General features: G+C 40.4%; 1 protein-coding gene across 1 annotated transcript in view; it reads left to right on the forward strand.

Moving 5' to 3' along the window:
* Positions 1-26,405, forward strand: part of CNTNAP2 (contactin associated protein 2) — a 1,047,411-nt gene that overhangs the window by 1,006,269 nt on the left and 14,737 nt on the right. The window contains exon 22 of the mRNA XM_048297819.1: positions 14,634-14,864. Coding sequence (XP_048153776.1) covers positions 14,634-14,864 — 231 coding nt within the window. The remainder of the gene's footprint in view (positions 1-14,633; positions 14,865-26,405) is intronic.

The raw sequence follows: 26,405 nt of genomic DNA on the forward strand, positions 1-26,405 counted from the left end.
TTACTGACACAGCACAAATAAGAGGGGAGGGGAACAGATAAAATTGAAGAGGCTCCTTTTACAAAATGCTTATAAATTATAATTCACACTTGAAACTGTGCTGTAAATGAGCATTCCCCTTTTAACACACCGGAAAAGATAGAACCAAAAAAAAAACAACCAAGAATATGTAAGATACAATACTGTGTCTCTGGAAATATGGAGAGGAGAAACTACTGTTTTCTTCTGGAATATATCTAAAAAATATTCTGTCTAAACTATTTCAGATACTCTGGCTGTTTCTCTAGCAGTAAGTAATAAATGATTCAGCCATGGCTTTGTGAAACTTTTGCTGTTTTGGACAATATAGAAATATCCAGGACACGGACAAGATCCTGAAATTGAAATTGTGTGTTAAACTGATGTGACTAACTGTGATGCCATGCTAGTTGAATACAGGTCTTAGATGAGGTCCTGCTGAAGAGTACTATTATCTCTTGTTTTACTTCTGGAGTGACAACTTGAAGGACTTGTATCTGAGACTCTGGCCCTACATTTCCTCCATTCGGGTTCCTTGAAGATCAATTATTCCCATTATGGCCTATTTCTGGTAAAATGCTAATTTTTTTTTCTTTACTCACTCACTTCTGGCTCCTCACTGGCGAGAAAGCTGAGCAAGCCCCATCTGCCCCCTTGCCAGTGCGTTTTGTTGGCTGTAGTGATACTTTTGGCCTGAGTCAGTGCTGGCAGCCTCCTTCCCCCCAAGCCATGCAGCATCTGCTTCCGAACTGGGGTTCATAGCATCGAGATGAGCAGCAGATAACAATGGCCAAGCCCAGCCATTCCAAGTGAGCTGTAGCCTACATTGTTGTTGACTCTTCAGGGTTCATGTCAATCCCAAAATTGTATCTGCTTCTTCTGCCTTTCCCCCCCTCCCTCCAGCACATGGGTCCCTCTCTCCATTGGGTAGCATGAGTGATGGAGCAGGGATGGAGGTGCAGCTGGGAAGAGGAGGTGAGTGGAGCTGCGAGAGGAGGAGAGAGCAAGAAGACACTTGTGAGACTGAGTGGAGAGAAGGAAGAGGTGGTCTCATAATGTCTGTGTTAGCTGGATAATAGGTATAGATGAATAATAGGTGGTCTCATAGTCTCTGTGTCAATAGATGGGTTTCAACCCCTTCTTTTTCCAGTGCCCTGTAGGCAGGATGCTGAGTCTCCCTTCTGCCATCTGAAAAGAGCAACTGAAGTCATCTCACTCTTCTATGAGAGTAAATTAAAAGCAAAAATATTTTTGAACTGTGCCTTTCAAAACGTATCAAAATAATGACCTTCAGCTACATTTTCCCTGTTTAACATCGCCGGCTCTTGATGCTGAGCAGCATCTTGTAGCGAGACGGGCGCTTGGAGGCCCGGGACGCCCCGCCGCCCCCGCCCACTCCCCCTGTGGATCCAGTCCGTGTATTCCCGCCCGCAGCACTCAGGCCGGGAGGCTGCGCTGGGCTCCGCTCCGCGTTTTCCGCCCGCTCCCTCCGAGCCGCGCCGTGCGGGGCCGCTCCGCCGCTGCCCCGCAGCTCCCGGCCGGGACGCACGGAGTGCCCGGCGGGCAGGGCCGGCGGAGAGCGCAGGTAGCCAGCGGGCGGAGCGGGCGGGAGGCTCGTCCTGCTGGGTGGGGGCTTGGGGCACTCGTGGCATGGGCTGGCGCCGGTTCGCAGCCCGCAGGGGGCGGCGGGAGGGACGCGTCCCGCAGCAGCGTGTGCCGGGAGCCGGGAGCCGGCCCGGAGCCGCCTGCAGACCAGGTGAGCGCACCTCTGGGGCCAGAACAAAGCTGCGAGGCGTGCCCGAGGTGCCCGTCTGGGGTTTGGGGATTGCCGACCTTGTCTTACACGCTTCATGTCTGCGTGGGGTTCCGCTTAATCGGAGGCTGGAGGGGATAAGAGAGGGCTCGAAGGGACGAAGAAGGGCAATCTGATCTAGATCGTCTTCTGGCGCTGGTGCTGCGATCCACCTGTAAGTTTCTGCCTATTTTTTATGCGAACTGGTTGTAAAAGAAGCAAGTTAATAAGCAGTCCTGTGTTAGACATGTCTGCTGCCTGATCCAGCCGATGCGACACGGAGTGTTTAGTCACGTACAACATTGAAGGAAATTAAGCAAATGGCAGTATTTTTATCAGTATAGCATCTTGAACTTAATGTCTTATTTTAATGTATTTCTCTGCTAGAGCAAGCATAACAAGATCATAGAATTCCAATATTTTTATATTTATTTTTATTGCAGGTTGACCAAAGGTTTCCCTATCCTTCTGAAGAAATCCATTACGTTAGGGATGAGAAACACCAAAAGCTCTGCTTTAGGATTTGGGTGGGAGCAAATGCTACAGCTGTTAACAAAGCCATTATACTGCAAATGGCATTGTGTCCTCAGATACTACTCCAGCATATCATTCCGTGCTTGGATACAATGTAATAATAATGATAAAGCATATTGATACTGCACAGGGTGATTTAGGCCAGCTAGAAATGTTCGGTTTACGCCATCTGATGAGATGCACAGATAGTCACTGAGTTAGTCCTTGCATGTTGTCTCGTCCAGTTCATCCATCATCGCTCCACACACCCAGCTCTATCTTTCTGTCAGAATGTCTTTTATCATTACCTACCAGATAATACTGTGGTAAAGCAGATCATAGAAATTGAAAAAGCTATGTACACTGAGCATGCCTGGCATGTAATATTCTGTATGTGATTTGAAAAGCACTAAAGGTCCAGTTTAGCTATACATATTCCTGACTGTTTCTCATGGAAATTTGTTGGCTGGCATCAAACTGCACCTATTTCTGTCATCTCCAGTGTATTTATTGAATGAGGGAGCATTTTTGGTTTCCAGATCGTAGTGTAATGCTTTTACATTTCATTCTTTATGAAATCATAATATCCACTGCCTAAAGGTGGAGAGGGTCTTACGCTGAGCTTTGACACTAACTGAAGTGCATTAAGGTTTCTTTTAAACCAAAGATTGAGAGCTCTCTTTTTAGTTTATATATTTTGTCCACCCAAATTTTGATACAATACAGTCCTGTAATGGTGGACGTGTGCAGTGGTTTTCACAATACAAGAAGTTGAGACCCTCGATTACCTTTGCCAGGCTGCAGCCTTAAAATGAGCTGCAGGAGGTTACTTGTCCCAGAGTGAGTAGTTCAGCCCTAGAACGCCCTGGTGTGGGATGCTGTGAAGGTCAGCAGCGTTAATGGTTTCAGAAAAGATTGGGTACATTCACGGGAGACAGTTCTGCTGGTGGCTAAATATAAAAGGCAAGATGCAACTTTCATCCGAGAAAGGTTTAAAGCCCATGTTTATGGGAAGCCAAAAAGGTGTTCTGGGAGAGGATCGTTTTACATGCCCCATGCTGTTACACTACTTGTGAATCAGCTATTATCAGTCACTTTTCATTTCTGAAAGAGAACAATGAACTAGATAAGTCATTGATCTATCTAATGTGGCTGTTAAATTTTTATGATAATCTGTGCATCAAACAGTAATACTTTGCAGAAGTGAATTTATTGCACGTAAGCATGTTCCAGCAGAGGAAATACAAAAGTGCATTTCATACTTGTAACAAAGAAAAGAGGCACATAATAGAGATTGTTCAAATATAAGTTGTCCAGCTTCAAATTGTGAAGCATACAATACTGGAAAAAACCCCAACCATGAAAGAAATTGCTTCTAAGAAATTAAATTGATTCTTTTCCCCTGCACTGTCCTACATGATTTTTTAAGTACTGTATTTTTAGAATTGTTAAAATAAGTGATGGTGTTCAGTACTACAGCTAAGTTGGTGTTGTCTATACAAAAAAGTGGGTGTTTTGATCTGAGAAAAATTAAATAGCAAATCAAGAAGTAAAGCAAACAGAAGGAAAATGTTGGAAGAAAAAATTACCTACTAAGTTATAGCATTCTTATCCTTGCTGTCATTCTGCTTTTCATTTGCTTGCTATTTTCAGGCTTTTGATAACTGAATTAAAATTGCCACTACTTTGAAACATCTTTTCTTAATATGGCAGTGTGTATATCTTCTGAAAAATGCCAGTTCCAGAAAAAAACTTCTATTTATATATTACTTTGGATTGAAATCCAACATTGTAGGTGAAATGGCAATGGATTTCTTTAAAATTAAATGAGAAAAACTATGTGAAACAGCTAAAGAAGTTTTATCTTTGTGATACTAAGATCCCCAAAAGTGATTTCTTAACAGATTACATATACTTTACCTTTTTAATTATTAAAAAAAAAAGAAAAGAAACGTCAACAACTTTTATGAATATGTAAGGTTAATATGAGGCATAAATAGTATATGAATAAAAATAATATCCTACTGAAAAACTATTTTCTAGTTTTAGTTGCATATCATTGACCTTCCTCAAATCTTCTTATTCTAGCTTTTTTACCATCTCCAAGGGAGACTAAGGTAAGCAAGGGAGGAGTGAGGCAAGAGAGGGAATTTCAGCCTATCCACTCTGATGACACTGCAGTTTTACTCAGATATTTAAGGCTAGTGATGTAGAATGCAAAGTATATTATGAGGTCATTTGCAGGTAGTCATAGGAGAATACCCATTAAAATGCAAAGTAGCATCAGCCAGAAATTACGTAGTTTTAATAGAGTTCTAACAAAAGCACAGTATAACTAAATGCACTGGACTTTGGCCAAGACACATTACATTTGACTACAGGCTGCAAAAGACTTATTTGATTATTTATTTACTTTCTGGCCTGAAAAGAATTTTCTATGTTATGTTGCAGCCAGCTTCCGTAAGACATACAAGCACATTTAGACAAATAATATGAATAAAACTGCATATTTCTTTTGCATAGTAATGCAAAATGTATGTGTTTTATATAATTCTCTAAGGGTTATGAAGGATGCTGTCAAGGTTATTTATCATGATCATAAATTAGAATGGGCTTATAAATCCTGCTGAAATACAGTGTAGCAGCTAATTCTGGGGGTGTTCTGTCTGTAGTAACAACCCTTTCCTTCATAGTGATATCTATGATGACAGAATTATTTAGTTACTTTGTCAGTCATTTAAATTTGTTGTTAGTATTTTTTTAAGAAATTCTGTCTGTATAACTTTTTCTCCTCCCCCATCATCCACTTCCTCTCACTCTGTCTAGACCCTGCCTACAGAAAAAAAAGCAGATGAAACATTTAATTCTTTGTTGTGGATGAAACACCTGGCAGTGGCTCTCCTGTTGCCCTCAACCCATGATCTGATTGCTCTTGCTTCATGTCAAAACAATAGAGGATGGGGTAGAAAAAGAAAATTGTTCTTGAAGCGAACTGTCAGATACTTCTTATGCAGTTTTGCCTTGAGAACTGCTGATTTCTGCAGCTTGGTGGGTTACACCCATGTGTGCTGAGCACTTCGCTTCTCAACAAAAAGATTTGCATCAGCTCTCAGGAGCGTTTTCAGCCAAAGTATGTGGTGCAGCCTGAGTGAACAATATTAGTGTTCTCTTCTGTCAGCTCAGGTCATCATCTGGGTGAGTGACCTTTCTTCTTAACTCTCCCTACATTTGGGGCTCCTCCTTCAAACAGCAGGCTGGGCTTTTTGCCTCTGGTCCCCAAGGAGAATGATTAGTGCCCTAGAGGAGAATAGAATGCTGCAGAAATTTATGAAATTACTGTGTTGCTCTCACAGTTGGTTATAAAGGGCAATGTACAGATTGCTATCTCCTTCCACAAAACCAGTGGGAATTTTGGTCCCGTTGGCACAGAGTTAATTGTTTGCTCCCATTGAGATTCTGGCCCCAGCTGAACACTTCACAGCAGCCACTCTTGAGTGGGAACATTTGAAAACTTCTGCCCAATTCAAGACCTTCAGCTGATATCTGCATGCTGGGTATCTTTCACTGGCAACAAAGGATCTCTAGAAACTTAGTATTTCTTCTCTTTTTCCCTGATTTTGTGTTGTTCTATTACCCTTGAGAGAACTTTCCTTTCTGTCTACGTAAATGTGCCATACAATCTGTGTCTCCATTAGTCACCGTGCCAAAGTCATGAGAAGTTTGAAGCATATTTTTAAAAAAACTATTTCATTTTATTTTCATATTTAAAAGCAATGCCCATACCTTTTTTACTTAGATCTCAAAACACCTTGAGAGAGATCTCAACTACAAGGTCAGGAGAATTCTTCGTGTCCTACTAAGAGGGAGAGACAGAGTTTGGCATGAATATCTGAAGGGGCTCACTCAAGGTTATACAGCAAGTCAGTAGCAAAATGTGAAAAAATTACTTGTTTCCTTGAAAGAATGATGTTCAGTTTTACTCTTGGCCTTACTTTTGTGGCATTTAAATGCAATTACTAAGAACCTTGCAGCACCAGTTAATTCCCTTTTTGTTAAAAAGCAGTGTGAATTTCTTAATAATAACTGTTGGCTAACACATGAAATTTTAAAATGGAAAATTCCAGGAAATCATGCATCCAGTATAAAATCTTGAAACATTCAGTAATTATATCATCAGTACGAAAGAGCAGAAAAAAAATCCAGTTTGTTCTCAAACTCTACATTTGTGGCCATGTGAAAACAGGCTGCTGTCAAATAACATCTCCATTTCATAGCATTCTTCACAGTGCCTTTTTTGACAGAGGAGCTGCAGTCCAGCACTAGTCTTTATTATTCCTGCAATAATGGGACTCTGATAGGAGTGTATTTCATGTCAGTGATTTACTGTCTCCATTACAGCATGACCCGAAAGCCGTAACTCCTCTGCCAGGGGCTGGGGTTTGGAAGTGTTCCAGAGCTGCAGCACAGCTTCCAGGCCAGCTCAGATTCTCTAATCCTGTGTGGTTTTTACCCAGTTCAGTCATTTTTAGCTTGTGCAGGAAGTATTAGAAATGTTTCATAAAGGAATGGCCTTTGTTTGGGCAATTCTAATAAAGCCACTGTTACAGCTAAAATGTGCACTGAGCTGTTACAGTCTTCATACGTAATTTTTCACTTGCTTGTACCATAGGTGGAAAGGCCATTTCTCAAGTGCCAGACAGCAAATGAAAGCACCATGCATTCATTTTCTGTGCAACACTGTAGGTTGGCACTGCTGGGTTAATGTTAAATCCTTCCGTTTCTGGCACAGTGTTTCATAGACCATAAATGGCATCTTCTCTGTGTTTCAGTGCATGGTCAGTGAGGTCGTCAGTCTACATATAAACTGTCGAAACAAAATTATTCCATGCAATATATAACATCTTATAAAAGGAAATCAGAAAAATTACAACGAGTAACTCAAAGTTACAAAGAAAAAGTTAAAATAGCCACAGAAGGTTCATGCCATAGGATAGGGCCATACTGTGAGTGGCACTTGAAGGCTCTGGAAAGCAATCAGTTGTAGGCATATCTGGAGGCATCTGACTTCAGGGTCTGATCATGGTTGCAGGGTGAAGGGGATGGACGAGTCTCTCATGACACTTGCCAGAAGAGGGAATAACAGGATGGCTTTCCCAATCCACCGGGGGCTGGAGGCCACCCGCAGCTTTGCTGTATTAACTTGATGGGAAGGGGACAGGTGGGGGGGCACCTGGATATCCCCTGGCCCTTGCAGACCTGTGAACTAAAAAAAGTGTGTCTGCTGCTCAGGATTTTAATTTTTGCATGAAGAGCACTTGGTAGCCATTTGCATTTGGGACTTGTGAAGATCAAATGCCCATTTTCAGGGGCTGCTTACCCCTTTGCTGCCCCCAGTATCTCTTGAACATGTTCTCCACAAATGAGCATCTTGTTCCACTGGTACAAGTGTCCAGAAAGCAGCAGGCACTAGCTCAGTTTTGAGTGATGGACAAACTAGAGTCCCTATTGTTTTATACTCAGTTTGTATCACTTACTGAATTTTACTTCAGAGACTGAAATTAAAAGCCAGGGAAGTTTGAGGGCCATGAAAAGTCTTTACAGTAGCTCAGTTCAGTCCCCATACATGTCTTGAGGTTTTAAATTAAGTACAGCTCATTAAACGTAGTTGTGAGAGTTTAGCTTCTTTGCTTTGTACTGTGAGTATTTAGCATCTCTAAAATCACACATTATCTACACAGTTAAGTAGTATTAGTATGCTTTTTTTGTATATAGAAATTGCTGATCTTAGGACAGAGGAGGTACAAAACAGCCAGTAAGCAAACAGCTGATCCATCTCCACACTGGAGGATGTTCACAAGAAGACCCAGGTGGTGTGTCAGAATGTCATTTTCCCATTCCCTGAGTGTTATGCCTCTTTTGGATGTGTAGTAACTGCTCCCGACGTTTTTAGCCCTGTGTCTTTGGTGTAGCAGGTATATGGCACCCCAGATAGGTTCTCCCTATGACTGGGATTCAAACTAACTAATTTATTCAGTTGTGTATTTTACACCATGCCAATTCTCAAGTATTGGCATGTGCTACGGTTTGATGTTGCACTGAACGGCTCATCTAGGCTTCAAGTAAGTGAAACTGCTTTAGTAATCTCTGTGGACTGTGCATTCCTGAAATCAATAGCTTCCTCTCAGCGGAGTTTAAACTGCTTTCTATTATGTGGAGCCTGACGCCATAACAGAGAGATGCTTGAGATGCTGATTGAGCTGCTCTTTGAGCAGCCGGTGACATAGCAAGGTACTTTTCTGAGTTCAGGGGACAAGGGGGCACAAGGTACTTTATTTCTAGGAGAAAATCTATTGCTAAGATTGACCCAAAAGCAATTAGTGGTTCATTTAATTGAATTGGTGAATCCACCTGTGCAGTCTATTAAAATATTATACAGTTTAGGTCAAATTTAGTACCCCTAGAGGAAGGGATGTAGAGATTGATAATGGATTCCCTTCTGTCTACCCACTGAGTGGATGCTTGATCTTAAGTGAAATAGCAGATCATCCTGGTACTTCAGTCAGAAATACCACCATATGACAAAGCTGAAGTTCTCCCACTGCTGATGTGGCCCCTTGCTTTCCAAAATCATTAAGCTCTTGTATTTCTGAGTGTAAATGGGCACATATAAACAGGTCATTGTCCTAAATCCAAACAGCTAGATTTTTCACCATTTTCAAAACTCAAATGATGTCTTGTGTAAATTGTGTAAGAAGTAGTCTTTTCAGCAAATTGAACTGAAAAGGGCTTTGTGTGTGCTTCTGAGACTTTATTTTGTTTAAAAGGTATCTTCTGTCAGGACTAAAATCACACCAGTATATAGAGCTTTATTTCTCCCTACCCCTCGATGGGCAGAGCTTTCCCACTACCAACACAGAAAGAAGAGCTAGATGGCAGTAACATTTACCAAGAGCCTTGCTGAACTAGAATAGGTACCCTTAGTTATGCCTTATTTCTACTTTGAAAGGCTCCACTGGAAAACTCCAAGGGAATTCGTAAGAGGATATTTATTACATACACTGTAGTACATACCCACAAACTGTACTTCAAGTTCTGTTACATTTCCTTCCTAATGGAACATAATTTACTATAAATAGATGTCTTGATCTCTGTATGTCAGGAACACTGTTCAAGGTTCAGAATTTATTGTAACTTTCTATATTGATATGCCTTTGAGAGCCCATCAAGAAAAAAAATGCCCAGATCAGCTACATAGCAAGAAGGTATTGAGAAAAGATGCTCAGCACATACTTTGAATAAAAATGTGTTTTGTAGGTTTACTTCCCTCGTGGCTGGTTCTCCCTCCTCTCCCAAGTTCGGAGGTCCATGTGTAACACATTCCAAGGCCATCTTTCCACATATGGCACAGCAATGCTGGTGTGGCACAGTACTATGCTGGATTGCACAGCTTTTTGCTGCAGAGCCTTGTGTACCTGTGAGACATTCTAGGATCCTCACACAGGGAACTTTGCATAAATAGAAAGCAGTTCTTCATCTATGCAAAACCTGCTCAGAGCTTTGGGACCAAACACATCTTCTTTGTTTTCTGCTACATCAGGCTGTCGGTTTTTTCTTGTCTTTCTAAGTGATGCTACAAGAATGTATAAAAAATAGATGGTAGAATTAAGTGGGGCCAGACCTCTCCAGCAGTGCACTAACTTCTTGTGCTGTTAGAAGCTCTATGGCCCTTTGAGCTGTTTTATAAATGTTTCACTGGTAGATATGGGAAGTAGAAAAGGGAGAGAAAGAGAAGATAAAAAGGTGTATTTGGCGATGTAGCTCATCAGATGCATGCTGACTAGGTCAGCTTGGGTAATAATCTGAATCAAAGTGTTTATTGGTTTCTCTTGTAATAGTGCCTAGGCAGGAGCCACAACTCTGCACTTGCAGGTAGTGTAGTAAGGGCAAAAAGGCTTAAAAAACAGACAACCTAATTACACTGATTAGAATTGCTGTGTGCTACTTACACATTTGTTACTTGTGTGCTGGTCTGGCCACAGTTTTTACCTCAATGTTATTTATTTTTGCTTATTTTCTTCTAGATTTATAGAATAATCAATTTCAGCTTGTTGGGTACTCATTAATGGTGCCTTGTGTCACAGATGAGATTATTTTAGTTGGTGAGAGACGAGCGTTAATAATGCCAAGGTTGTGGGTTGATCCCCATATGGGCTTTTCACGTAAGAGTTGGACCCAATGATCCTTGTGGGTCTCTTCCAACTCAGAATATTCTGTGATTCTGTGAAATATGCTTGAAAATAGACATTCTTTACATCGTTTCACCTAGTGGAAAAAGCGCTTCTTTAGTAGTGGCACATAATTTCCAAGAGAGAAATAGTATTATTTTCATCACTATGTGGCATGCTTCTGCCACAACCATGAGAGATAAGTCCTGAAATGAAAACGAGTAACTAAGGATTAAATTCCTGTATCTTTTTACTGTTAAAGAAATAGCAAAATGCAAATTACAAGTCATTGATGGTAAATATATCTTCAGTAAATGATAACACACAAGATATGGGCAACATCTGTGAGATTCTTGGCATACTGTGTGCTAGTTATATAGATTTTGAAAATGTTTAAGTAATGTGGGTGAGCAGCTGTATTGTTACTGTGTGAATGCTTAGTGTTAAGGATTTGTACACTGCAATGCATCTGTGCTAGAATGGGTTCACCTGAACGGGCTTGTGTAATTGTGGTCTTCATCTTAAGTCAGCAGGTTCTGTGGTCAAGGCAGATAGATACCCAGCATGCAGATATCAGCTGAAGGTCTTGAATTGGGCAGAAGTTTTCAAATGTTCCCACTCAAGAGTGGCTGCTGTGAAGTGTTCAGCTGGGGCCAGAATCTCAATGAGAGCAAAATGGTTAAAACCAGTTGAAGTAAAAAAAGGACCTATAAGTAACTTTTTTGCAGTCTTTCATTACAGAAATACCTGAGGGTAAGTTGACAGCAGGAGGTTGCTGCATCAGATCTGAAAGCAATAATATAAATGTTGCTATTAGGTAATGATAATACTATATGCTGTAATATTTATATGACTTCGTGCTAGCTTATGCACTGAAATTTGGAACAATGCAAAGTAGTTGTAGTGTACATTTCCTTTTTTTAAATACTGTGATTGTAATTATCTTCTGGTTTTCTCCCCTCTTTGTTACAGGGAGAAAATTGGATTTTAGTCATGAGAACAAAGACATATTTCATTTTGCAATCATTGCACGCCCCAGGAATTGGTTTATTAGGCTCAAATGCACAGGGAAGCAAAGTGTGATGGCCTAACATCAGAGGGTATCGGTGTGCTGAGCCCCAAGGGACCTGCAGGGGCAGGAACACGTTCACAGTCATGGAAGCTGATCTATATTGTTTTAGCACTGATGAGATGAGAGCTGGCAGTAAATTTGCATCACTTGTGGAATGTTTTAAACAAAAAATGTGGGTCTTTAGCAAGGTGCCTTGTTAGATTGGGGGGTTTTGTTGTTTTTTTTTATTATTCTTTCAGTATCTAGTATCCATCACTTATTTATGGAGTTAGAGAAGCATGGCACTGAAGTTGCTAAATTAGCACAGTCATATTCATGGCTCTTTGTTCTTGTCAGTCAGGATTGTGAGTGGGAGGCTATTAGCTTCTGCATGAAGTTCCACAGAATTGATAAAATATGACTGAAGTAACTAAACTGTTAGCAACAGTGGTTACAGTGTTTGAAGAGCCTTGCAATTGTTTCTTAGATTATAAGGATTATTCAAAAATGCAGCTCTTCACTGAATATAACAGGAATATTTTATTGAAGTAAGAGAGAGTGAATATTGCGGTCAGAAAGGAACCTTGTCTGAGTGACGTGGTCTACAGGTAGCATTCAAATGCATGAACTGGCTTTTGTACAGCTTTTCTACTAACTGTGGAAAATGCATGTGCATGTGTGAGGTTTTTTACTTACTATCAAATTTTTGAAGGAGATATTGCTAATGGCTTGGTCAAGCTACTTTTTTGAAGGAGAGCTGGATGAAAGACCTATGTGACCAATACAATTATTTTAAGCATTTAAGCTAGTCCTTAGCCGAGTCCTGAGGATATGTCCACTTTGTCAGAGATGACAGTCACTGCTCACTGCCAGCTTGTGAAATGTGGCTGCATAAGCACTAGCAAAGAAAGGACATTATCGAGCAAGAAAGAAAAGGGAAAATGCAGGGACTAAAAAATCCATTCTTGTATAGTGGATCATGTAAGGATCTAATGCAAGTAATTTTCAGATCATCCGTCTTTGTTGTGTGTCCTTATGTGACACATAATGTGGTATGTGGTGGACTTAGGTGTTGTGTATTTATCATTCTAACATGATTGCAAAGACAGAAAAGGTATGGCATAGTTCTGTGTGAAAACCAAGAAATTGTTTTAGTCATGCTCAAGATTTGACCAGTTTCCACCAGTTTTCTCACACTACATGTTTAAAGTGTAAACCCCGAAAATAAAATGGTTTGTCTGGTTTGTAGCCTTGAAACTCATTGTTAGAGTACTGATGCAAAACCCTCAGTACTCTTAGGAATGTAGCACTGACATGTATATCATGCTAGTTTTTAGGGACACTAAACAGCTCAGACCTCATATAATTGTTCCTGTTTTGGTTAGAACTGAACACAGACATTCCCAAAAGATTAGTAATGCATTTTCTGATAATTTTAGTTTGATTTTTTTTTTTTGGTAGCAAAAGTCAAACCCAGATGTGCTTTGGTTCCCAGTTTAACCGCTAGACTCTTAAAATTAAGTACCTTCCTTCCACTTCCTCTTCACACCTCTCAGAAGTTTTTCTTTCCCACCTCTGTTTTCCTTCCTCTCTTTTTTATGACATAAACTTGTAATTTACAGGCAATTTTTTCCTAGAAAAAACAGATTTTTAAACGTTTATCATTGTTCCTATCTGAAAAGGTTGCCTTTGAAGAACGTGGTGCTTTGAATAACGTGGTGCTGCTCCCTTTTTTCTGTCCTGTCTGTCCCCATAATTCTTTGCTCAGCTCAGTATGACTTCTTCCACCAACTTCAGGGGTCAGACATTAACCTAACAACCCAGGGAAAGGTGATTGGAAGTGTCCCAGTGCCTCTGGAGCAATAGTCCTTGATACAGTACAAACATGATGCTCCCATGTGTCCTTTTCATTCACTCTGCGCTACCATAGAAGAAAGGAAGCCGAATTCCCCACTGTCGTGTAAATATTATATTAGACACTGCAGTGAGGCTTTGAAGTGTTAATTCCCCTCTAATGCAGACAGCTGACAGAGAGGGATAGTTTTGATTTGGTTGTGACTCAGGCTGTTCCAATAAGTCCTGGCAGAATTAAAACAGCTGGGAGCAGATGCTGGTTTCCTGGGTAGTAAGGGCATTTTATATGATTTTGGAGTCATCTTAGCTGGTGTTTTAGAAGTGAGACAGCTACCTGGGGGGCAACTTTGAGAGGCAACAGCTGTTTTAGAGAGCAGTGGCAGAGCCCTGTGCTCAGCTCATGGATGCCAGCTGCCAGCTTGTCTGTCAGCCCACAGCAACACACTGACTGGCAGCAGGGTCTCAGCTTCTTCAGCCTGCAGCAGGGCTGGATGAGATCCTGCCACTGCTCACCACTGCAGGGGAATAAAGGAAGGAGACTGGAGATGGATGGTTTTCCACCTCAGGCCACAGGGACATGTGGCCTGCTGGTGAAGGGAAGCTTGGCTCCCTGGCGAAGGAATGCTTGGCTCCCGAAAAAAAGGGACCCAGGAGGTCCCTTCACCCTTGATCTCCTGATGAAGGGACACTTGGTCTCCTGATGAGGAGATGGGAGAGGGACAGGAGTGACCACAGGTGGTCCCAGCCCCCCAGGAGGACCAACAGGGCAACAGGCCAGGGCTAAGGAGGGGGCATCTCTCACAGCAGCAGCTTCAGCTGGGAGGAGAGACCCTGGCCAAGACTTTCCTTCTTCCTTCTGCCTTCTCTCCCAATACCCTTCTCAGAAAAGATAATTTTCCTGCCTTTTGTTCTTTGATGACTCCTTCACTGACTCCTCCATGCCAGCCTTTCATTTTAATGATAGCATAGCAGTGAAACCGAGTCATGTTAAGGCCTGAAGGTTTCCAGCTTTAATCTGTAATGAAATGTAAAGAAACCTGTCAGGGTCTGACAAAATCTCAGTCTCTTTCAGAGCAGGACTTGGGAACTGAGCTCTGGGGATCAAGTGTTCAGACCAACCGCACTTTCCAAAGCAATGAATTGTTTTGATTAATTTTTTTCCCTCTTCAATTTCCCATAGAAATTGGGAAGATTGACCAAGATATATATAAATACAACACCCCAGGATTCACTGGCTGCCTATCGAGAGTCCAGTTCAACCAGATTGCTCCACTCAAAGCAGCTCTGAGACCTACCAACGCCTCCTCTCACGTCCACATCCAAGGAGAACTGGTGGAATCCAACTGCGGAGCGTCTCCACTCACCATCCCACCAATGTCGGCCGCCACCGACCCTTGGCACCTAGACTCAGGTAAGGTGGGGTTCATGTTACATTAACTCAGTGAAGCAGTTCGGAGAAGAAACCAGTCTGCCTTCCTCTGTAAAGAAAAGCAAAAATGAGAGTTAAGTGATTGATAGGTGACTGTAGGGCTATAATGGTAGGAAATGCAAAACTGGAATGACAGAGATTTGCCACCACGTTTAAATGCAGTTACAGGAGGGCGTTTTTCATTTTTTGCCTTTTTCATATATATATATATTCTGCTTATTTTTCTTTTCTGTAAGTCTTACGCTATTTAAATGTTGAGTTTTGACCTAACTGCTGTGATATCATTTTCTCTGTAGTCAGCAAAAAGCTTCAAGTACATATAGAAAAGGTACGGTAGCATTTCTTATGCTGTATTCCTAATAAGTAAGTATATTGCAGTCAGCTTCATACAAAAAAAAAAGTAAATCTAATTTTAGGCATAAATGTATTTATGTAAAGTGCTGATTTGTTTACTAAAATGTCTACCTTCCGTAGGCTGTGTTTAATGGAAAATCCCATTAGTCATGGTGGCACTCATGCTGAAAATGCTGGAAGCCAAAACAATTTGCAGATCCCAGAAATCTCACCCTAGTTTGTGACTGACAGTCCCTGAAACTATACATTGTGGCTAACTTTAGAGGATTTTTTTCTCTTTTGCTTCTTGACTATCAGGTTAAATTAGATTCATGGGGTCAGGTGTACATTGACACCTCCCTTGCATTGTGTCTTCACTCTGATTTCACTTGTAGAGTGTAAATTAGAACCTGTTCTGGCAAATTTGTTGTGTTTGAAGTGGCATAAAATTAAGATGCTAGAGGAAAATCCTGGTCCATAATGATTTTGATAATGATTAGTCTTTGTGTTTGGGGATGCATCCATATGCCAGTTTTTATGTAAGAGGAGGCAGGTATATGTCTTTCTCAGAAGTACATGTCAAGGTCGTACCTTTGAGGTCTGTTTTTTTGTGGGTGGTTGGTTGGTTGGTTTGGTTTGTTGTTGTTGTTTAGGGTTTTTTTCCTTGCAATGTCAAGGAACTCCTTGCAGCATTTCCTTTCATCTCTTCTTCAGCAGAAAAGTAGGGCAGGTGCTTCTAAGGAGAGACAGAGCACCTTGTAGAGCTGAGGCTCCCAAACATTAATACAAGCAGTAGCATTTTTTAAAACCTGTCATTCCCTCCTTGCTGCCATGCCATGCCATTGTAAGATTTCAGTATGTCTCTTACCCACTTAAGACACGCAATTTTCTACCTAAATTTTCTTCATCATAAATTAGTAGTCCCTTTCTTCTCTGAAATTAGTAGACCTGTTTGTACCTGAAGGTCATGGTCTGTGCTCCTCTTTCTATACAAACACATTTTCTGAAGGATTGCTCACTGGGTCATGTCTTTAAAAAGCATGCCATTATCTTCTTGAGGATGTACTGCTGCTGTGAATCATGTGAATCTAATCGGCTTTGGTTGTTAATTTTTGTTGGTTACTTTTCCTTCCACTTCATTTCACCGCAAGCTAGTAAAAGACTATGGTGGGTTTTACTCAGGATATTTGCACTGTTTTAATAGCTCCTGCAGTTCAGAGAAAGAGGTTCTGTTTGTCCTTGCCACATGACATTATGCTTGACCTTGTGTTGGCTCAATCTCGTCTTGGAAACTTTGTTGACCTGACAGATTACAATTTACACTTTTTCTCCTGAATTAATTGTGGTACTTGGTCGCAGAGACACCATGAAGGATGTCAGGGAACATGCAGCATGCCAGTAGGTTGGCTCAGGCTGTCTGTTAACTTCTGCCAGGAAAAAATAAATTTCATTGCCATTGTCAGACTTAACTGTTTCAAGTCATGAGCAGGCAGACCTCAAGGGACTCACCTTCATTTTTGGTAATGATTAGTGTTAGTTAGACTGGGAGCTAGGAACCCCTCCTCTTGTCCCCTCCAGTGATCCACAGCAGTAGAGGGAAAAGATCATATTGTTTCAAAGCCTTCTAGTGAGGGACTGCTGTACACCAAAGAAAGCAACGTCAGGTGAGTTACGGTAGAAGTAAATTTCACAGCAAAGGAGTGATGTTTCACTGGTTCAGGAGTAAAAGGATATTCAGGTGTTGGTGAGCAATGTCTGACTTCTACTGTGGATGACATTTCCATGGTACAAAGAGGTATCTCAGCAACTCATTATCAGTGTCAGTAAAAACAACTCAGTCTTTGTGAAAGTATCAGTGGTGGTCTGACACAGATAGTTCGGTCACAGGAAAAATATATACTGTAGACTGTGTAACCTTGAGTCATCAAAGTCATAGCCTGTCAGTCATCAAAATGATCTTCATGGCTGCTAAATTAAAATGCTGGGGTTTAGTGTCACTTTGCATTAGTAAATTGGCAGTTTTCACTGAGGATTTTTTTTATGTTTCCCAAACCCTGCTTAAGAGTTTCTAACAAAAATCATGTTGAGAGAGAAAATGGAGGAATCCAAGATATAAGTAATTGGCTCCAGAACTAGAATAGTCTCCATTTTCTCAGTGTGAATTTACTCTTTCACTAAACAGGCTGAAGGGACAAAGACAAAAAGCAGTTTTGAAATTCACAGAAACACTTGTAGTGATGTTAAAGCAAAAGCCACTCACACTTTGCCACAAAGAAATGGTTGCAAATAACATGGCTTTGAAAGCAGCAGTTACTATGTGCAGCATTTCTCATTTCAAACATGTTTTTGTCTGTAATTTTTAGTGTTATGTTACCTATTTAATTTTAAATAGTTCTTAACAAAATATGAGAGCGAAGGATGAGTGTTTCATAGCAAAAATAAAAAAAATCGGGAAAAAAATTGTGGGAAGTATCATGTGGTTCAAATCTCATTCAATGTCATACTCTGAACTCATCCTGATTCATATTTTGAGTCAAGTGTAGGTTTTTAGCTTTGTTTCTCAAATATTGAGGAATCGAACTTTGAGGATTGAAAAATGTTGTAGGAGGGGGTCAAAGATAAGTGTCTAAATAGAACAGATACACCAGACAACAAATGTAATGATCCTTTCACCTCTCAACTGCAGTGCTGGATCAGACTTTGCAGATAATTACTAGAAGTTAAGCAGGTTCTGCCTGATGGGTGGCCTACATTAAATGTTTTCTTTAAACTCTTCTGTGTAGCTACTGCATGAACATGTCCAGCTAGCTGCAAAACATTTTGGATGCCCTAACAGAGAGGCTAAAGTGAAAATCATAATGACACACATCAGTCACTTGGCAGTTGACCTTTAAAAACTAGTTCAGGGATTTATCAATAAGAAGCCCTGTCAATTTTCTCCCCAGACAAATGAGCTATACAGCTTGTCGATTCACTGCCTTGCACTTTCTTTTAGCCTTGAATACACATATATTTCACATTTACAATATTAGATCTTTTTAAATTCCTTTGTTATTGTAGAAGTCCCACTTCCCTTCCTCCCCACCCCAACTGGCATTTTGCCATGCTCCTGGGACATTATCTTAAACCATGATCTTGTTCAGCTTGTGAGTATTCTCACAATGCATAGTCTTTTCCTGTTGCTATGGTGATCCTTTCTTGGTGATGATGAAGCACAGGAATTCAACAAGTCATTCTTTTCTGCAACGTGACTTTCTGGTGATTTAAAAGAAAAAGGTCAATAATGACATCTAGGCAGATCATCAATATAGTTCACTTCCTGTGTTTTCCTCTCATCTGTATTATCTCAGTTCATGTCAGACAATTCAGTTTGCCTTGGTTACATCAAAAGGAGTGTAGAAAAGAGGCTAAAAAGAGCCTGATCAATGAACATAGTATTTAAAAATTATGTGTTCTGCCTTTATATATTGTCCAAACCATCAAATTACCTATCTGGCATACAATTGAAAACAAATGTTTTAATTTCTATATCCTTTAATTGTATTGGTGTGCATTTTAATATCTGTTACTGTCACATAGGTAAAAAAAAGCTAATCGCAAGGAGTTTTTAATATCTCTCTGTTCAGATTAGTTAAGATATATGTCATTGATAACTGATGCCTTGCTTATTGTAGAAAAGCAAACAAAAGCCCAAACATGATTATTTTTGTAGTAAAAAAATTCCGCACCTAAAATGCCTTGTAGTTAATATCAGAAGTTGCGTATTATTGTAGTGACATTGTTCGGTATGTGGGTGCTTTTGCCTAAGATAAAGGTTCTACAGTTTACTAATGGAATTTCACCTCTAAATTTTCCATATTTATATAAACAAAGGATAAAAGAAACCCATTACATCTCTGTTTTAGGTAAAATGTGCTCCAGCTTGCCAAACTACCCAATCTTGAATTGACTAAAAGCAGGAGATCCCAGAAAAGCAAGGTACATACAATAGTTGGCAAATTATGCTTTAGCAGCTCTAAGCTGTCATGGCACTCTATAGCTGCAAGATGCATTTACTCTGAGTATGAACAGAATGGCATTCAGAGTATTTAACATGGGATTTAGTTAAACCTATTCAACATATCATGAATTAAATGGAGCAGGATTAAGTGCTACATCTGCAATGTTCTTCCGAGTGGTGTGACTTTTTTCTGACTGTGTATGTTTAAACCCTAAATGCTCTTTATTTTTTTGTAGTAGTTGAAAGGTCTTGCCTTTCACAAATCAACAGCTTACTTTGAAACCTATGTTGAGCATGTCTGGCAAAATTATGTACCACTGTCATCAAGATTAAAAAGCTGCTTGCAGGATTCTCTCTCTTTTTGTTATGAATTCATCCCTCTTCCTTTAACAAGTGATGGCAAGAGAAGGGAGCAACAGCATTGAGCACTGGCCATACATCCAAGCTCACCTATTTTGCCAGCTAATTTCTTTGTCAAGTGAAAGAGAGCAGCAGTCAATTTCTGCACCAAGAGAAGGTGTCACTCATGTTACTGGTGGCAGTGCTGAAGGTCACCTTCCACATTCGGACGCTGTCAGTTGTGTCGCGTCTCATCCCCTGACCGCTGGTACCACATCTCAGAGGGCAGAGCAGCAGCACCTGAGGAGAAGGCTGGGACAGATGTGTGCTGGTATGGATGTGGCTAGGAAGACAGGAAATAGCTTTTGCCCTTGTCAAGGGCTTGTTACAAATGACACAGTGGGAAAGAAGAATCAAAGGCATTATATGTGATGGGTGACAATGCAGCCCACAAAGTGGTCTTTAGTCAGAAACACATGAACCAAACACTCTCCTGGCCACAGACATTGAAAGAGTCTTGTACACATCAGTGAGCAAGATGCTCATCCAAGAGCAGGAGCATTAAAGTTGATGGTGACATAGGACATAGCACTCATTCTCTCTTTTAAGGGATGGCAGGGGAGCAGGGTCGCTTCCCTAGGCTTCCTACAAGGGGCATGTAAGGCCAGGCAGGAGGCACAGAGGAGCTGCACCACTTCTGTTCATGATGCAGCCTTACACATCTAAATTTGATCCTAGTGTTGGCAAAATTAGAAATAGATATGAAGGCATTTGCTAGAGTGAAATGATGCTCCTCCTTTTTTCAAGCATATCAAACCTGTACTGCAATCAGAGAATGATGCCAGATTCTCTCTTCAGGGTTAGTGATTACTCGAGGTGGTTGGTTTGGTTTTTTTAATTAACATAGCGTGTAAACATTGGGAGGCTGTTTGTCTGCCAGTAAGCTAGCTTAATATTTATACTCTTTATACAAGAGACTGAAGATGCACTTGCAACCTGCCCTGTGGGTTAACAGGTTCCTCCACTGCCAGAGTCTGATGCGTTTCTGTGATTGTTTACTCTGTTGAGAGTGACCAGCATTCATCCCCCATGCTCCCAATATAAATATTGTCTCAGAAGTCCATGGCCTTGACCTGAGTTGTTTTCAAACAGGAAGGTAGCATTTTTTGTCAGTCTGTCAGGAGGGATTAAGTCTAGCAGAAACTCATGGCTCAGTTTCTAAGCACCAAGTATTTCTTGCAGGCAAGAGGGTAAGTGGTAAACATTTAGATGCAACAGTTTCTATTTTTCTCCTGCCCATCAAACAGCTAACTAGGAAGAGCATCTGTCTGAAATTTGGCACAATCAATGCTTCATCCTTAAAGGGTTTAATTATGGTGCTTGAATTACTGCAAATCTCTCTATTGATTTGGAATAAAAATGCCTCTCTCAATCCCATGTAGCTCCTTCACACAATTATGCATAGCTCTCTCTTAACTTTAAGACTATATAATTTCAGTGTGGAATTTCTGACACTCTGTCTAGTGCATCAGACAGCTGGCAGACTGCCAAGCTTGTAAATTCTTCTGGCATTTGTTGACAGACCAGTATTGTAGCTGTTTCGTAAGCAGTGATTTGAATATTAATGCTGCTACCTAGTGTCAAGAGAAGGTGCTAATTCTAAAAAGAGAGTCTTTTCCATCCTCTGCAAAGACTGTATTTTTTACACAAGTACTGATCTTAACTAGGAACATAGGGATGGCATAAATTAGGGGGAAAATGGAGTAGAGAAGGAAGCATTTAAATGCCTGAGCACTTCATGTGTCTGCTTTCTTTTTCATTTCCTCAGGCAGAATCACACTTAATTCCTGTGTAAGAGGTAATTCTAGATTGAAGTCAGGTCATTACAGCTATGAAAGGGTGTTTAGGTTTAAACTCTCCAATCTGACTCATTTCTTATCCCCAATCCAAGCCTTTCTTTTTTTTTTTTTTTTTCCTCCTTTTTTGTAGCTGTCAAAAGTTTATAGGCTTGTTTGCTATTCTTGATCATTGGGGTGGATTTTCTTCTCTTTTTTTGGGTGGGGGGGGAAGAGGAGGGGTGTTTCTTTCACATATTCCCTTCTGGGTCCATTATCCAAGATTAGCTATATACAGCCAGGCTTTGCTCAGCACTTAACTCCACTGTTCCTTCGAGAGCACCAAAGTACTTCATCTTCTACATTAATTTTAAAAGGAAGTATTTGTGTATCTTCCTTAACAGGTGAAATGTAAGTACTGCTCATAAAATTTTCATGGAAGTGGTATCTTAGGCCAGCATGACTCTTGTCTGGAGTCATAGTGAGACTCAGTGTCAAACAGATGTTGCTACTAGGAATTAAAAGATAGATGAGTTTAGGTCTTTTATGGATGAGGGTGCTCTAATGTGCTGCAAATCAACTGGAAATCTGGCAGAGCAAATGTTCAAAATACGGATTCTGAGATCCAACTTGCTGAAGTTCAACTGCAGATAAACAAAATCAAAAAGTGATGCTAAATGTCTATTCTCCTTTTAAAATAGAGAATAAAATTCTGTAGTATACAAGTGTCAGATATTAGTATTATAAAGTGTCTTGCTTTACCACTACTTTGTACAATTATGTGCTTGTGCGCAAAAGAAAGTGTGAAATGACCATACAAAGGGGGAAGCAAGGGAGAATCACCTAACCCGTCCCAACAGAGAGTGAAGGAATGTTTTCCCTGTCTTGTATTTCACCCAGGACTGACTGGGAGAGTTTAAGCTGCAGGGGTGGGTCTCCTAATAAGGCACAAGCTTTTCTGTCCCTTTGCCAGGAAGATTGCTTTTCAAGACCAAAAGAAATAATATTGTACAACTCTCTTGGTGTAAGCCATTGATAAAACTCCATTTCCTCCCCTCCTTAAGAGTATGGACAGCAAAGCTCACCTGCAGAAGGAAATTAAAGGGCTGATAACACAGCCCTAAATTCACAAACAGCTATCTGGACTGATTGGGTTGTCTGCTGTCTAGTGCTGAGAGTCTGTATTGTCCCAGTTCATTGACCATGGGGCATTCACTTCATTGTCTCCCAGCACTGCCATTGTTCATTGTTGGCAGCTCCATTGTTCATTCCAAAATTCATGCTTTTTTTTACAGAAACATCCAACAATACTTTTCTTCTATAAACCCCACTTACTTTCCCACACTGTCTCAGGCGTTTGCATGCAGACCGGTGTTCAGAAGTCAGTGTTTCTATTAAACCATCATTTCAGAGGATTTTTTGATTTATACTCACTTCACACTGTAATAAAAAGATGGGATTGGAGACCCTTCATCCCAAAAATGTAAAACCACAGTTTTTGTGTTTTCCATTATCTCTGTGCATGTATCTCTCTCACTCTCAACAGAACTCACCAGCAGCTGACATAAAAACCACTTGAGATTCAATGAAAAGTTCTTAGGGAAAAAAAAATTTAACCTTTCAAAATGTTTTTGATTTGAAAGAACCGAGTGACAAAACTCGGTTTAAGTAATTGGTCCAAATAGCACTAATGCATTGGAGGATTTTTTGTCACTTATATTAGGGTTTTTTCCTCTCTATCCCCCCCCAGTCAAGATGGTTGTAAAAGATTGAAGAAATAAGTGAATTTTGTTCCAACATGGAGATTTTCATGTTCCAAATAATTAGCATTATTGGCAACAGAGAGAAGAAGATGGCATTTTTAAAATTAAAAGCCCCAATTTTCCCTCTAAGCTGCACGTCTGTTCTGGTAGTTCCAGAATTGCCAAGTGGGTGTATTTTTTCCAATATCCGGTAACTTGTACTAAAAAAAATTTATTAAGTCTGTGACTGTGAAGATTTCTATTTCCATAAAGTCAGGAAAATGGTTCATAATAGGGACATACATGTAACCCTCTAACATGACACATGAGGCATCACTAAAAGTTCAAGGAGTGACGACTGAACCCACGTAGTATGTGAGAACAAACCCGACCTTTTACAAACAAGATGGTTGATAATATCTTTTAAATATTTTGTGGCGGGGTAAGGGTGAGGTTGGCTTTTTTTAAACTTGGAGGTGTTTAATGTGAAAAATCACTTCAGCCAGACTCTTGGTTCTATAGTTAACCTGATGTCAGTAGGACTTCAAGTAAAGTCTGTTAACAGAGTTTAATGTTAAACAGTCCTCTCTCAGAATCTGCTCTCAAATGCCTAGAAAAACAGAAGTAGTGGTAGTTTTCCTCGTTTTTGAGTTTTCAGCTTGGTGAAGTAGGGAAAAAAGTAGATGTATTAATTTAAAAAATAAAAAAATAGGAACTTTCAATACAAAGTAAGACACATAAAGATGTGCATTAAAAGAGACAGCTTTTTTAATACTGCTTAGGATTTCTTTTCTTTTGCTGAATTGCTGCAGTTTACTTGTCATGGGAGCTCTCCACAGACCCAAACTCAGGAGGAGAGAAGTGGGTGGGGTGGGCATGGGCAGTGGGATGAGCAAAAAAGGACACTCTAAGGGTTGTGTTGTTCACCTTTGATGTAGGACTGTGTAATGGAGCTGTTTACTCCTGCTCCGTCATTCCTGTGCATGTGTTTAGAGTTTCACTTGTGATCCAGTCCCTTCAGGAAGGGGAATGTGACTGTGACTGACCATTAACTTACTATCAAGAGTCAAGCAGTTAGGCTCTATACTTAGAGTCTGTAATAAGGAGAGCTCTGTAATTTCAAACCACAGCAGTACAGTCTCATCTGACCAGCAGAGTTGACATGATTTACAGAATGCCACCAGAAAGCTTGCTTTTATTTTTCTCCATGCTGTGGTCCTATGCAGGAACAGATTAGTGAATGGAGCTAGTGTCCAACACTTTCTCATAATCCTAACATGTAAGTGAGCATTTGCTCTTGTTGCAAGGTCAATTCTTGGATGCTTGGCTGCAAAATACAATTAGGAAGAAGGAGTTATAGTTCATATCTTTTCTTTTGTTATCTTATTGTTCTACTTCTAATCAATGCCTTGTTTGATGCAGGTTTTATATATCTTCTGATCACCAGATCCAGTGGTTCTGGTTGCCTCTCTAGTTCATGTTTATGTGAAAACCCAACTGGTCTTAAAAATGGGAGAATACCTCTCAAAATTGTGGACATCTGTAATGTAAAGATGAAAGGCCAAAGAAGTCATGCAACACATTTGATCTAGTCTGAACAAACTGATTTTCTGGCACTCCACATTTCATCAATTGTGTGATAACTCTCACACTTCCTTTTGTGGAGCAAATCTAAACTGTATCTTCCTTTGTAGCATGCTGTATTTTAACCAGGACTTCCCACTCAGTAAAAATGTTCAGTTAAAAAAATTGCTTCCAGTGACTTATATATAACACTCCTGGTAGTGTATCTCAAAACAAAATTTGCCTTTTTACTGTATAATTCTTGATATTGCTGTTTATTTGAAAATCTCCCCCTTTGGTTTTGGGTTTCCCTTTGCCTTTACTGAACAGCCTTTTGCACATTTCTCAGCCCACACTCATCTTCTGGACTACTTTTCTACTTTACCAAGGTCATTTTTTAATTTCAATTCTGTGAATTTGCAAAAGGCTTTTATGTGGGATCCATTGTAAAACATTTTCCCTCTGAAAATGGCAGATGCAAAATCATGCCTATTATAATGAAGCAGAATTAATTCACTCAGCTAAACCAAGCACATCTGTCATCTTTAACATTTAATCCTAATTGCGCTCTGTTTATCCAGTCCCACCTCCCCTCTCCATTCATTGAGGGCTGCTGTTTTGCATCTGGCTGTGGCAATGACCCTGCTGGGCATGCTGAAGGATGGTAGGTCTCCTACTACATTATTGTGGTCATCTAAAGCTTCAAATGTCATTACAGTGATGGCCAACACATGGATTTTGCCTGCAGCCAGTCTAATCACTCTTTTAGATGCTGCAAAGTTTCTTTAACCCCATTTACCCTAAGCCTAATAACAGAAAGTTGAAAAGTGCAAAACATAAGTTCAGACTCTGTAGATTTACTCTGTGGTTATCAAAACTATGGCCTTGTTTTAAAATTAAAAGCCCCAATTTTCCCTCTAAGCTGCACGTCTGTTCTGGTAGTTCCAGAATTGCCAAGTGGGTGTATTTTTTCCAATATCCGGTAACTTGTACTAAAAAAAATTTATTAAGTCTGTGACTGTGAAGATTTCTATTTCCATAAAGTCAGGAAAATGGTTCATAATAGGGACATACATGTAACCCTCTAACACAACACATGAGGCATCACTAAAAATTCAAGGAGTGAGCAGCCCATGAAAGAGAAAGCAAAGTGTACTGTGTCCCTTTATGTAAGTTAGGTTCAGGATGGTGGTGTTTGAAGCAAACCTGATGACCTGCTGTGGAAAGACAGGGTGCAAAGGTCAGCATCACCCAGCTTGGATCCTGGAAGGGAACCAGATGAAGTGATGCTCGTAAGCCACAGAGGAGCTTAGCATTTCCTGAGGCAGAGCAATCTGTCCCTACACTGGCTGCAGGTTTTAGAAACAAGTCTCTGCTGTGCCGTGACAGCAAACTGATGGCTCTGTGCCACAGCTGCGTGAGCAGAGGATTTCAGGGAGTTGGCAGGACATTTCTTGGGTCAATATGTAGCTGTTTTCCAGGATAGATTAAAAAGCTCTTTGCTCTGTGTTTCATGTTTTGAATCACACAAGTGAGACCCTGGCTACTTGGAGAAACCTAGGGAAGATTCATTTTAGGAATTACTCTTTACAACCTATGAACAGCACTCTGTAGTCTTCTGTGCTTTTACCAGAGGATCTGTATTACTGCTGTCCCTCTGTTGGTATGCTCTAACGTGTTCTTTTCTCTTTTAGTTCCTGAATTTCAGCAG

Source organism: Corvus hawaiiensis, chromosome 1, assembly GCF_020740725.1.
Source record: "Corvus hawaiiensis isolate bCorHaw1 chromosome 1, bCorHaw1.pri.cur, whole genome shotgun sequence".
In the NCBI taxonomy this organism is placed as follows: domain Eukaryota; kingdom Metazoa; phylum Chordata; class Aves; order Passeriformes; family Corvidae; genus Corvus; species Corvus hawaiiensis.